The following is a 13031-nucleotide window of genomic DNA, read 5'->3' on the forward strand; positions in this document are numbered from 1 at the left end:
TTATTTTATTAGATAGGGCTTTCTATTCTTTTTGAAAAAACAAACATATCTCGTAACGTTTGAGTACACAACTGGTAGAAAATGCAAACTTTAAAAAAAGTAATCACCAATTTTTTTCATAGGTATGGAACATTTAATGGTCATGTGGTATAAGCAGAATCTGCTGCTACAAGATTAAAATTTCAAAATAAAAATTTTATATTACTAGAATCATCAATAAAATGACTTTGTCAAAGTCACAAGCAATTTGTGAAAAGGCTCTACATGAACAACTGAATCAACCACTAGGTTTCAACCTGGTTGCTGTGCCAACTTATCGTGGCGTTATTGAATTTACAACTACTTGATTTTTTAGTTTGGCTTACAATTTAGTTTAGTGATAAAAATACTTCCGAGTCCACTTGGTTCGTCTAATTGAAAACCGATCAAGTAATGGAATAATTGTATGGCAATCACACCAATGATTCATTGAAGATGACACGTTCTTCAGTGATGTGACCAGTTATTTAGTGCATTCCTCTGAAAAGCTGGCAATGTCTTCTTGCTCAACAATTTCACTCTGATTGCCTTCATCAATGACCATACTTTCATTTTCAGGCTCATTGTCAACTTCGTTAGCATCAGCTGTCGGCTGTTCTTCCTGGATAGCTTCAAGCTCGTTGATAGTTTTAGTTTCAATCAGCTCAGTTAAGTGCTGCGGCGCGTGATTCTCTTCTTGCATCGCCTCCAAACCCATCTCAACACTCATTTCATGCGGTTCTTCTACCACCTCTTGAATTTTGCTTCTGTCCTCAATATCTGGCACCTCCTGGGTTGACCCTTCATCTGGTTGGGCCGTCTCTTCAACTGCCATCTCAAGAGGTTCGACGTCCTTTGCAGGAACAGCCTCTGATGTTTCAGTTACGTCTGAAACTAAAATGTATAGAAACTCTGAAATGGCAAATTAGTTGTTCATTTAAACTAGGTTTAAAAAAGCAGACCATCCAGAAAAGATAGTGTTATATAAAGGAATGTAACGGTTAAACATACTTTTAGGTTCCTCTGGCAGTGGTTGATGCTCAGGCGGCAACTGTTCCTCAGTTACTTGCTGTTCTTCAGCTTCAATCGCAATTTGCTGTGAAACACTAATCTCTTCCATGTGCTGGGACTCTTTGACTGTCTCAGTTATGTTGCCGCTTTCGTCAATGGCGACCTGCATCTGCTGCTGCTCTTGGTGATCACTGTATGTCACATACGTCTTGTCCATCTCGGCGAATCGGATAAGATTGGCGGCTCCGTCCTTGCTCAAGGCGTCTTGCTGCGCCATGGTGAGGATAGTGTTGTCCTGTGTGACGTATCCTTGCTGGACCAAGGTTTCTTCACTGACAGGCTCACCGTCGGCCTGAATCACGTGACCCACTGGCTGCAGCGTGAACACACCATTGGACTGAAGAATAGCCTGCAATTGATGAACGCCTGTTAGTGTTAGTTCAGCCATGTGAGCAGTTTTTTAACCTCTACGCTTTTTTTAACTATCGCAGCATTTTTTTAACTATTGCTTTTTATGTTGAAATAATTGAAATTTTAATTCTAGATAAGAGTTTTACACGCATATTTCTACAGGAAAAAATTCGAATTATCAAGAACGTTCACAGTTGATTTTCGCAAGAGCAAAAGAATTACCAATGAAAATTAGCGATGTTCGTTCCAAAATCTCAAACTAATGAAATTATAAAGTTCAATCAAAAGCACAAACCTGGAAACCTTCGCCAGCAGATGACGTAGTGCCATCAGAATTGGAGACAATAATATTGTGTCCTGTGAGAAGAGCGAGTTGATCAAGAGAGCCGGTGATTGTGCTGCCGTCTGGCGAAATCAGCTTCAGCTGCTCTTGAGTGCCGGACGGCGCTGACGTAATAACGATGGTCTGCTGGCCTCCGGTGGCTCCCAGCGAGTTGACTACGGCACCGCATGTATCATACTGCACCAAGTCCGCCAGCTGGTTAGCTGAAATTTGATACTGTTCACCAGATTGGCCGGCCAGCATTTCAGGCACTATGTATTCTTGACCAGGCACGGCAGAGATGATGAAGGTCTGCACAGTGCCGTCTGCGTTCGGAATGGTCTGCACCATCGTTTGCTGGTCCACTTCCGTCAGTTGGTGCTCAACGAGGTTGAGCGAGGTGGCGATTCCATTTGCCACAGACACGTTATCCAAAGTTTCAGAGCTTTGGTCGTACGCCAGCGTTTGGTGCTCGATTGTCTTCTTTTGCAAGTCTCCGTCCACAGACTCATCCTCCAGTTCGTTGACGAACTTGCGACCAACCTCCTTGTGCATGGTGCGAACGTGCGTTTTCAAATTCAACTGCCGAACAAAGACCTTCTGACAGAAAGGACATACATATTTCTTTCTTGACGGGTCAGAGTGCAGGTTTGCCTGCATGTGACCTTGAAGAGCGCCGTTGCTCTTGAAACCAGCATTGCAGATCTTGCAGACAAAGTCTTTGTTGTTAGAATGGTTGTTCCGGTGCTTGATGAGCAGAGATTCGCTAAGAGCGATATACTCACACTGGTCACATTTCGGAAAGATAACATTGCGGGGCGGGTCAACTCTGTGTTTGGTGAACAGATGATACAGCAGCAAATTGCGTTTACTGGCGCGATAGCCGCAGTGTTCGCAAATACGCGCGTCGATTTTTTCCATGTGCACGTCCTGCAGATGGTGGCGGTACTCATAGTATGTTGTGAAGTTGATTGGGTCCTCGTTGGTTCCACATGTGTGACACAACCAAGGACCTGTCGTATTTTCTGCTCCAGAGACAGGCTTGGGCTTTGCTAGCGTAGGCACCGCACTTGGCATCAAGTTGCCAATACTCTCCGATCTGCAACCAAACAAAATCAAGAATTCATCAAACTGATTAGACCACCTTTCAAACAATTTCTAGTTCAGGTGAAAGGTATAGATAATTTTGAATTTCTGATCTAAATTTTTGCACAAACACTATTCAAAGGACAGAAGCAAAAATTGAGATAATATAAGTTTGGAATAAATATTATTTTCTCAAATTGAACTCGGCTTAAAATTTATTTTACCAACCTGCTTCCAGTTTTGATGATGACTTTGGCAGGAGCCTTGTTACCCTTCTCACCAGCCTTCAGCACGACGTAAGAAACCTTCTTGTTGGCACTGTCTTCTGGATATGCACCTTGCTTCATGATCCTCAGTTTGATATTTTTATTGTTCTGGACCAGATGAGGGTATTTCTTCAACACTTCAGAAATGATTTTAGCGTGGTTTTCAGCGCTTGTGCCGCCATCTGCCTTGATGACTGTTTCACCAGCCTGAACCACGGAGTCTGGCTGAGTTTGTGCTTGATCTGGTGAACTACTGAAAGAAAATCTGACTTTTTTCGCTCCAGGAGTGGCTTCTTCAGGAATCCGCTGCTTGAGAATCGACTTTGTCTGAGGCGTTCCGGAGTTGGAAGATCCTTCCTCTCCACCATCCGCCTCTTGCGTTGGGTTTATTTCGTAGTATTCACTCTGATTAAGCTGCTCTGCACCATGGTCGTCGTCGTCTTCATCATCGTCTTCTGCGGTTTCTGTGATAGCCATGCTATCGCCCTCAACAGCTTCTTCACCATCTTCCTCAGATCCAACGATTTCTTTCCTTAAAGCTTGCTCCTAATAATAATAAAAATGAATGCTTCTGATTGAGTGCACACTAACATCTAAATTACCTTTAAATATTCCTTGACAGACTGAATATCTATCATTTTTTGTTTTTTGGTGGCAGGATCAGAGTCAGTTGGTGCGAGTCTCTTGATGGGCGTAACCTTTGCCTTGACTTCTTCAAATGTATCCTTCGGTTTCTCATCCTCTGCTACCTTAGCTGGTGCTGCTTTGTGACGCAGAAGAGGCGTTGACTCATACGTTATTGAGTCAAATGGCTGAGAGTACTCCTCAGAGTAATTTTTTAAACTCTCTTCGTCTTCTGGCCATTCAAATCTTGTTGGCTTTGCTGGCTCGTCTTCTTGCTCAAACGTCCTATCTGATATGCTATAAAAATAAATCAGCAATCAACTAAATGCAATGATTGAAAAGATTCTTAAAACTTACGCCAAATTTTCTGGCACTGGGTCGTCAAATGAAACTGGTGTCTTTCTCTTTTTCCAAATCGGAAGTCTGGCAATAAAAAGAATTAATTCACTTTCAAGTGGAATCGCTCCTTACTAACCTTCTTCCAGGCAAGGTTTCAGGCAAATCTTTAAGAGAAACTTTTCTGGTTCCAAGAGTTGCACTCTTGGTTAATATCGCAGGGTGCGAGTTATTAACATTCTTCTCAGGCTGGGTTTCAGACGAACCCTGGGCGTCTAACAATTTGGTCAAAATTGGCATATTCAGCCGCCCTGCTGTGTAGTACAATTTTTTTGTGAGGGTCTCTTTAAATTCCAGCTTTCCAGTGTACATGAATCTGTAAATATTCAGTGAGTCAAGAGTGCATCGTTGAATATTTTCTATTCGTACCTTATAATGGGCAAAACAAGCTCAGAAGTTAGATCTGAAGGCATTGCCAAACAGCGATCTGCGTTCAACCCATTTTTCTTCTCCAACTGCTGAAAGTAATCTGTACAAGAGTTGAGGACTAAACTGTGCACCTGAAAACAGTACGCCGGTTACTTTCATCCGAGAACTAAAATTACAATGATAAACATACCGGAACTTTTGAGGAGTCTCCAGTGAATTGAAGAGTTAGGTCACAAAAATCGCTTTTATTGAAGAAGTGCTGCAGCCTCTGGAGAAAAAACGGACCCCAGTTGTCCACCTTCACCTGCCGAGTGGACACTTCCTCGCCACTGCCATGCATTTTGACTGGTTATTTCATCTGAAAATTTCAATTACGCACAACTAATTTAAAAAACAGTGAAGCCAAATAAGTAAAAACTTAAAGATAACTAATATTGACGTCATGCACTAAATTATTGCTGATTTTTTAGTTAAAAAAGTGGTTTACAGGCAAAACAAAAGAAATTATGTTTTAAGGTCGACAAGGAAGAAATTAGGATATTTTGGACTTGAGTCTTGCGAGCGCGTCACTATCAAGCAGAAGAAATTTAAATAACACGCCAACTCGACTTTGAATTAGGGCAAAACTACAGCTTCAGAAAATGGGCGTTTCTTTCTGAGTACATAGGTCAGAAATGAAATTTTCCAGCATTCCTTGAGCTCTCTTAATACACACATACATATTATTTTAAGTGAAATGTTTACTCGATTTGCTTTTTATAAAGATGAATTTGAGTTTTAGCGTGAATTGAATAAAATGCTCTGCTGATTATTTGATCAAAGCAAAAGGGAAGAAACAACACAGAAGCCATTGGAGTCAATTTATGGTTTGCAAATTTAGCAGAGCGAAACCAGCCGCAATTGAGCATCAATGCAAACCAAATTTGCTATTTTTAAAGAAAACAGGAGCACCGCAAACGTTATTTCGGTAAACACAAGCGTTAAACCCACTTACAGATATCTGAAAACAACAAAAAAGGTCGACGAAATGATAGGCTTGTACCAGCGCCTGGGCTTGCAGTCACAATTGCGCCCTAAGCGGACTCTCCTGCATTTTCCAGCGCATCACTGAGCCGCAAGGGTACCCCCAATAAAAGGTAAACAATTGGAAAAGCTAATTTCCAAACATGTTCAGTAAATTGCGGATACTGACCAAAATCCGAAAGCGAAAGAAAGCTCCATCTCTGAAACGATGATGTCGGCAAATGGAGTGACCTTGCTTGTTGAGTAGCTTCTTTCCAGAGATGACGCTAGCTTCCCGGCGGTAATGCGCGATTCTGGTGCGCCCCTCGTCAGCAGACCCACGGACTTGCACGCGCGCGAAACTGCTCAGCGGAGGGGGTGTGGCTGGTTAAGGTAATGTTTTGTTCAGTTTGATCCTCTTTACCCTTTTATAATTTTATGTTTTTAAAAAATGAATCGCAAACGACTTGTTCGAAATATGTAATTAATATCCGGACAGCTAAAAGTTGCTACACAATGCATTTAGCTGTATCTTGAGGCATTTTCATTAATTCTGATAATTGTTATTTATTATTTTATTTGGGCACGCCTAGGGTGTCCTCGCAATCATCCCATTAAAATAATCAATTATTAAGATGTCTTATTTTTAATTAAAGATTAAGCTTCCAATGAGCATTTTATTATCTGTTTTCCAGTTTTCCATGTATAGTTATAATATACTTAAACCCCATCTTTATTAACATCGATTGAAAAGCATTTTTTGTTCCTTTTGCGTGATCTCAGGGCGTAAAGATCTTGACGTCATCCTTCAAAGAAAGCCAGAATAAATTATCATTATATATTAAATATTATCTTACAATACAATAGCACACAGCCACATTTGTATCAAAGAGTTGTAATTTTAAGCCTTTCGTCCAGTAGGTTAGCCAATTTTGGCTCACGCGGCAAGTCTGTGGAAAATCCCTTCTCAGGGAGGGAGCAGCGCTGCTGCAAAACCTATTGAATTCTCGTGAATGAGCGCACTTCCGCCGCATCTGCTATTCATCCTCCAGACTGATATTATTCGCAGCTCCATTCACCCATCGCGACGATCTTGAGAGAATTCCCATTGACGAGAGCGGCGAGCATGAGTAGATAAAGGGAAATCCGTAAAAAAGGGGCGAAGAATGCGACAAAAGACGTTAAAATAACGATGTAACGAGAATGTAATTAACTTAATGAGCAATAAAATTCGCAGAGATGATTGTGCAAAACTCTTTTGGAACAAAATGCCAGAGGGCTTTTAACTCACTTAAGGTGGATTTTATTTTCTAAAAAGGACATGCCATAAAAATCAGGCACTTTAGAGTACAAGATATATATAAATTATTTTCGGAGAATTAACATTAATTCTTTGAGGTCCATAGCTTAATTCGTATAATCAAAAATGAATAGCTGCATTAGAAAACTTGTTTTGAATTTCAAAGTTTATTTTTTAATTTTTAAGGAGACTAAATTTATGCGGACTGGATCCATCCAATAATAAAAGGAACATAATTAATTTCTTGAACACGTAAATCATACCGTTAAATTTATAAAAATCCTTAATCATGATCTGATCACTTGTTTTGCATAACCTTGGTGTATTTTCAAAGCTTTATGGTTTGATATTCATAAATTTCTTTGAAATATTATTTAGACATTATTATCATAATAAAAACCAGGCCCACAGCGAGATAGTTGATTTGAGAACAATAGTCTGAGCGCAGGAAACAATGTCTGAAAAACGGAGCGATTTCCATAAAGAGGCGTTGCGACGAAATGTGGTCGTCTCTGTGGTGCTCGCCGGTGGTCGATGGCTGCCGAGAGCAGGCTGAGCAACGGTCGCTTTGCCGGGGCCTTCTAACCGATGCACGCCCTCGCGTTGGTGCCAGTCACCCTGAACCTTTTCCTTGTTGCTCTTAACTTCGCCTTGAGAGAGAAAATCTCGTTTTAATTAATCGCATTTGGGGTTCGGCGTCGTGGGGCCGCTCACTCCATTCGCGTTTAATGGTTTTTCCTGCAACCGCGCCGCCGATGCCCCATCGGGCTTATTGCACATAAAGGCTTTTTCAGGAACCGACTCGTGTACCTGAAATCCACTTTCACGCTGCAGACATGAGATTTATTGAGTGCCAAATGCTTCGGGGAAATTTTTGCGTTTAAAGCAGACGTCCTGAGCGGCTTTTTGTGTTTCAAATTCTCTGAATCAAACGGTGAATAAATTTGATTGCGCGCACATCTATATCTCTCGCAATTTCGACTAAAATGGAACACAGTGGAATTTGAGTCGAAAAAAACTTGACCAGAAAAACTGGTAATCTGAGCTTGCTATTTTAAAACAGCTTTTCGGTTGATAGGCTTCGGGAAAGCACTTTATTTCGTGTTTAAACATTTTAAGTTGACAACTTTTAGGCCTGCATATTTAAACCACCCAAGCGCAGGTTAGGGCATCAGTAAAATATAATCTAAATTTAAACTAAAAACAACAATTATTCGCACAAAAATTTCTCCATTTTACTCAAAACTTGGGATTTTTGGTGTTGCATAATTTCTTCTCCGGTGTCCCCAAAAGTGCAAATGCGAGGGCGTCGGGTATTTGTGTGTAGGCGAGACCCGGCAAGAATTAATTGCTCATTATTCGATAAATGTAAAGAATGAAATTCGGTTCTGCTCGCCGTGCCGCTCTGCACTAGCAAATGTGGTCCAAAGGGTAGGGTGGAATGCGGTTTGGCAGGTCTTCTTGCTTGTGGAGGGAGCAGACGCCGCCGCCGCCGCCGCCGCTGCGCTGTCGTCCACCAGCCTCTGTTGCTCATGCATTGTGTAAAAAGAAAATAAAAAAGAGAAGAGAGAGAAAAGAACACAGGCTGGGCAGCAGGTAAAAAATATAAGACCTGCTCGCACAAGTTTAACATCCAGACCCTGAGAAAATAAACCATTTCGCCGAGCACATACAGCAATGACACCCAGAGTGGCCATTTTAAACGTGGACACGGCTTACAAAGAGCTGCTTTTCTTGCTGGTGAATTTAATCAAATTAAAATAACGAACGTTTTTACTGATCTGCCTGGTCAAATACGTCATTTTATCCAGTTGAATTAATTTGGTTTTTATCGCAGCTGCATATTTGTGTGCCATGTGTTTTGAGCTCCTGAAAAATATAACATATATATAATTCAGTATTCAAATGTTTTTTTTTCAAGGGCATAATCGTATAATGATTAACGCAATTGAAATTAAGCTAACTGTTTTGGCAATTGGTGCGGATTTCCTTAAAAATTATTTTTCGATCTGCAGCAGGCATCGATGACTTTTAATCTGTACATATTTTTTATATTCTTTATTGCCTTATTTGGACGAGGAAAAACAATTTACAGGCTAAAAAGGAAAATTTGCAGATCCCTGCACTATTTTAGTACCTATGTTTGTAACAAAAAGCATATTTATCTGTTTTTTCGTCCTTTGGAGCCGGCTGCGGCATTCTCATGAAATATATATAAGCGTTTTTGTTAGGATTATTTAGATTTTATATTTTGACAAACAAATTGTATGGTGGTATATAATATTTTTTATTTGTGTATTTTATCTCATGGGCGAACTGGATTCATCGTAACTGGGCGAGTCTAATTAAATAGCTCCAAAATCCACGAGAAAGAAGTCTTGCTATTCATTTACCTCTCAAGAATTCAACAAACAACAGACCTCGAGTGAAAATTTGTCCTCAAGAATCTTCAATTTCTTTTAAAATCATGTTAATTCAAATCTTGAGGTCCTATATAAAAATGCATTAAATATCTTCATGAAAATTTTATTGAAAAATTGTAAAATTAGCATAAAAATACGTTCAACCTTAAGATTAAAATAGTTAATAGCACTGAACTGTGTTCAATTTTAGCCTATTTCTTGGTCAGTAAAAAAGGGTTTATCAATTAAATGGGTAATATTAAATGTTTTTCAGACAATTTAGAATAATGACTGATTTTCACGTGCCACAATTTTCGTTAATGACTAAGCCAAGAAAATTGAAGCTCGTGCTCTTTAAATACGCGTCATTATTTACTTAAAAATGCCGTGTCGCACGCTTAACGAGGCGGCAGCAGTGCAATTTGAGGAAAGCAAAACTACTCAGAGTGCCGGCTGACTTTGTACGATTGCGTTGTTAATTACGCGGAGAGCACGATTCTCGCAGCCCGTCTCGTTGGTTCGCCGTCAGCCGGCTAGCCGAGCACACTGGATGCTGGTCTTACTCGTTGGCATCCGTATGCTGATAAGGCATACTGATCAAACGATCAGAGAGTGTATCCGAGATGATGTACAAGGTGAATGACCTGGCCCTGCTTTCCAGGTGTCCTAGGTAGTGGTACCGTTAAGTTAAGCAGCAACAGGCCGGCCGCCCACCTCTGATTAAGTAAGCTCACATCTCGACGCTCTTCGCGGGTCAAACGCTCCGTAATTCAGCTCTCGGCCGATTCATTAGCATAACCGCAGGCGCCAGTGCATTCTTCATTTTGCTCTACCGATGCACTTATGCATTAGGTTAAGACTACTAGAAGACTGTGAAGATGCGATGAGAAGAGCCTATTTTAAGCATATTTCAACTGCACACAAGTTAAAAATAACAAACTTTAAATCTGAGTTGACAACATGAAATAATCAAAGAAAATATTTTACTCTTCCTACCAAAATTTATCTTCAAATTACTAGTATTGAGGGTTTTTACAAACCGTCCCGCGTGGTTGCAATAACTTTTAAAAGTTGAATTCTTACAAAAGTTCCTGGCTATCATTATTTTAATGATGTAGCATTTAAATATTCGGGACAGTTATCCTTCATGTAACGCGTACAGGGAAGCGCTTTCCCCTCTGAGATTCAGATGGATGGAATTTTAAATAAAATGCTGTTAGATGCTGGCAAATTTTTGTTTCTTAACGAATTAATTATATTCCCACAGAAACGAACAGTATTTGGTAATTTTTATTTGCGTTGTTGGGTGAAGCGTGGAAATTCGGGAGAACACGCAAATAAATTGAGCGTTTGGGCGTGCACACAAATGTATCTGGCTGCGCGACGAATCTCGCCGCATGCGTGACTTCATGGGCTCTCTGGCGACAGGTTTCTGGCGACAAAATTGGTGACGCCAATTGAACATGTCTCGCCCCACGAAATGCTGGCAGAGCAATTAACATTTACCTTTTGCGTGGACTTGAAAGTCAATGCTGACCAATAGCTCACAAATACTAATGTCGCGCGTGTTCTCAATTTGCGTTACACTTTTCCAGCTTGTTCGCTCGTATCATTTGCTAAGGAACTTTTCACTTATGACGCACAACTTGAGATCAATACCATTTGCAAGTTAATGCGCAGTGGCACGGGGGATTTGAGTTTCAAGATAAGCAATTTATGAAATATTTTCAATAAAATTTCCTCACAAAATGTTGCGTCAGTTGGGCTTAGCCTCTCACTATAGATACATGTTTTATTTCAAAAGTGACACGGGAACTTTCTCGTTTTCGGTTGTTTTTTGATAAACCCATAGTTTTATCAATGTGTCTTGTAACATTTTATCTTCGAGTCTACAACAATTTAAACCTCAATTATCAAACATGGTAAACCAATCAAGGGCGACGCTCTTTGGATTTGGAAAGAACATAAAATAAATTCATTATTGAATTGACGAGGTCCGTAATAAGATAATTAATATACAGAGGCTTTTATACATTGGGTTTCCCATGGTAAAATTAATCGAGGTAAAAAAACGTCAGACAGTGTATGCCGATGGAATAATTTCCAAAAGTGGACGTGGCATGCAGCCACCGCAAACGTGACAAAGGTGACAAATACACAAAATTTCCTCCTGCCAGAGGCTAATGACTGATTTCGATGTCGGCGTGCAGATCTTAGCTTCGGTAACCTAGCTTTATGACCGTTTCAAAATTCACTCATACAGCTAGATAACCAAAGAAAAAAGCAGCACTTGGTTGCGGCGCGGAGAGGTCCATCAAGGATGAATGTGTCACCTGGGAAAGTAGCTCCCGAAGAGAGAAGGTCAAATTCCAGCACTGTCTGCCTTATCATTGGTTGCTGCGGGCGAGAGAATTCGGCATTATATTAAAGAGAATATATATATACGGTTCATACAATGGGGAGGCGTTTCAAAAGAGCATACACCAGTGTAAAATACCAGAAATAATACCATTTGCGTGTTTACTGATATGAGAAGAGAGCCGAAAAAAGCGCAGCCGAGCACTTAAGAGCTAATGCCTTATAGTAATAGTTGCTGGTAACTCGTTAGGCGAATGTAAATGAGGCCTCGGCAACTGTGCATCGTCACCGCGCTAGCCTCAAACCCAGCATCCAAATCAGGAGTAGAACGAACAGCTCGAGAGAGGGATCAAATTAAATCAAAAAGATATTTCACGTCGGAAAATGCTACGATTAGGAGCAACAAATAAAAAAAGACGCTTGCCACGTGCGTCGACTGGTGATTTAGGGTTGCCACAGGAGCGTTCCCACAGTGCCGAAAGAGAACCGGTCCGCGGAACCGGACACGTGTCTGCGGACGACGCGTGCGTTATCTTCGGTAACCTGGCAGCCCTATCGCGGATTCGAGCAGTGGAAATCGATTCATCACTTTTGCAACGGTGCCAACGCGCCGCCGAAATCAGAATACGCGGCCGTTTAAGAAAGACTCGCGCTCGCGGCTTGGAATCGATTCGCCGGCCGGCCGGTCGGTTGGTCGGTACGCCCGACGAGTGTATGTATAAAAGGTACGAAATGTGCAGACGCATGCCTCCATCTTTCTCGGCGGTCCAAGGTCTGCGAGGCATGCCCCGTCTAGTCCCAGTCTATGTGAATGTAAGCACATAAAGTGATTATTTCCATATTATTGTTAGCCTTGAGAGAGCGCGCGCGGCGCGGCGCGGAGGCTGCAGGGATGACGTGTACCAAAACCTTGTACTTTTGCACTCGCAGCACGCACATACCCTTACATGGAAAATCCGTCTCAATCACATCTTTCGCTGCCGCCGCCGAAGCAGCAGCTCAGCCCCCCGCCAAACTGAATTGAAACGAGTTTTGCTCCATTTGCGCCGAGGGGACGGCAAAAAGGTGCGACATTCGGTGTGTGAGCGTTTATTTCCTTCAATTAATTGAGACACAATAAAAGCAGCGAGCCTTTCTTCCTGGTTTGGCCGTCACCAGTTCTCTCGCTTTGAACGGCCGTCATTCAATGCCCGAAATTTTATTTCAATGCGGATGAAATTCATCGAGTGAGGGGAACTCAAAATAAGAGTAAATTTAAAACTTTCCCTTTGTTGAGAAATGAAACGTGTAAAAAAAACTTAAGTAGTCGCTATCGATGGATTTGGAAAGGAGTTCAAAGGCAAGAACACGACGTCTGGGATCGCCCAGGGCGTGATTAAGTTTGATTACTAGGCATTTTCTTTTTTATGATAAAGGGTTCGGAGCCATAAATCAAGCGCGCCAGTGTTGTGGGCTAAGAAGGAATT

At 41.3% G+C, this 13031-nt stretch overlaps 1 protein-coding gene and 1 long non-coding RNA gene across 5 annotated transcripts in view; one reads left to right on the forward strand and one right to left on the reverse strand.

Annotated features, from left to right (window-relative positions):
• On the reverse strand, nucleotides 1–5809 carry Cp190 (centrosome-associated zinc finger protein CP190). Of its 4 annotated transcripts, none has more exons than XM_065479705.1 (10): nucleotides 5696–5809; nucleotides 4694–4861; nucleotides 4504–4634; nucleotides 4214–4450; nucleotides 4096–4161; nucleotides 3717–4035; nucleotides 3077–3660; nucleotides 1736–2861; nucleotides 1030–1438; nucleotides 1–906 (listed from the first exon to the last, which is right to left on the reverse strand). In XM_065479705.1, exons 2-10 carry the CDS (start codon nucleotides 4841–4843, stop codon nucleotides 503–505), a joined length of 3426 nt encoding a protein of 1141 aa, XP_065335777.1. In that variant the 5' UTR covers nucleotides 4844–4861; nucleotides 5696–5809; the 3' UTR covers nucleotides 1–502. The 4 variants fall into 4 exon arrangements, with proteins under 4 accessions (XP_065335777.1, XP_065335776.1, XP_065335772.1 ...); XM_065479704.1 differs by having other exon boundaries at nucleotides 1–912; XM_065479700.1 differs by having other exon boundaries at nucleotides 1–930.
• LOC135936764 (uncharacterized) overlaps nucleotides 5511–13031 on the forward strand; it is a 20949-nt gene continuing 13428 nt past the window's right edge. The window contains exons 1-2 of the long non-coding RNA XR_010574385.1: nucleotides 5511–5639; nucleotides 5774–5898. This is a non-coding gene — a long non-coding RNA (uncharacterized LOC135936764). The remainder of the gene's footprint in view (nucleotides 5640–5773; nucleotides 5899–13031) is intronic.

Source organism: Cloeon dipterum, chromosome 2 (genome assembly GCF_949628265.1).
Source record: "Cloeon dipterum chromosome 2, ieCloDipt1.1, whole genome shotgun sequence".
NCBI classification, from domain to species: Eukaryota; Metazoa; Arthropoda; class Insecta; order Ephemeroptera; family Baetidae; genus Cloeon; species Cloeon dipterum.

What these genes read in the sequence shown, in the direction of transcription:
- Cp190 (XM_065479700.1), bottom strand. Translation starts at nt 4,843, where the DNA reads ATGCATGGCAGTGGCGAGGAAGTGTCCACTCGGCAGGTGAAGGTGGAC. An exon ending in GAGACTCCTCAAAAGTTCCG is followed by an intron (nt 4,635 to 4,693) that starts GTATGTTTATCA and finishes TACTGTTTTCAG; the next exon opens with GTGCACAGTTTAGTCCTCAA. An exon ending in GAAACCTTGCCTGGAAGAAG is followed by an intron (nt 4,162 to 4,213) that starts GTTAGTAAGGAG and finishes TTTTATTGCCAG; the next exon opens with ACTTCCGATTTGGAAAAAGA.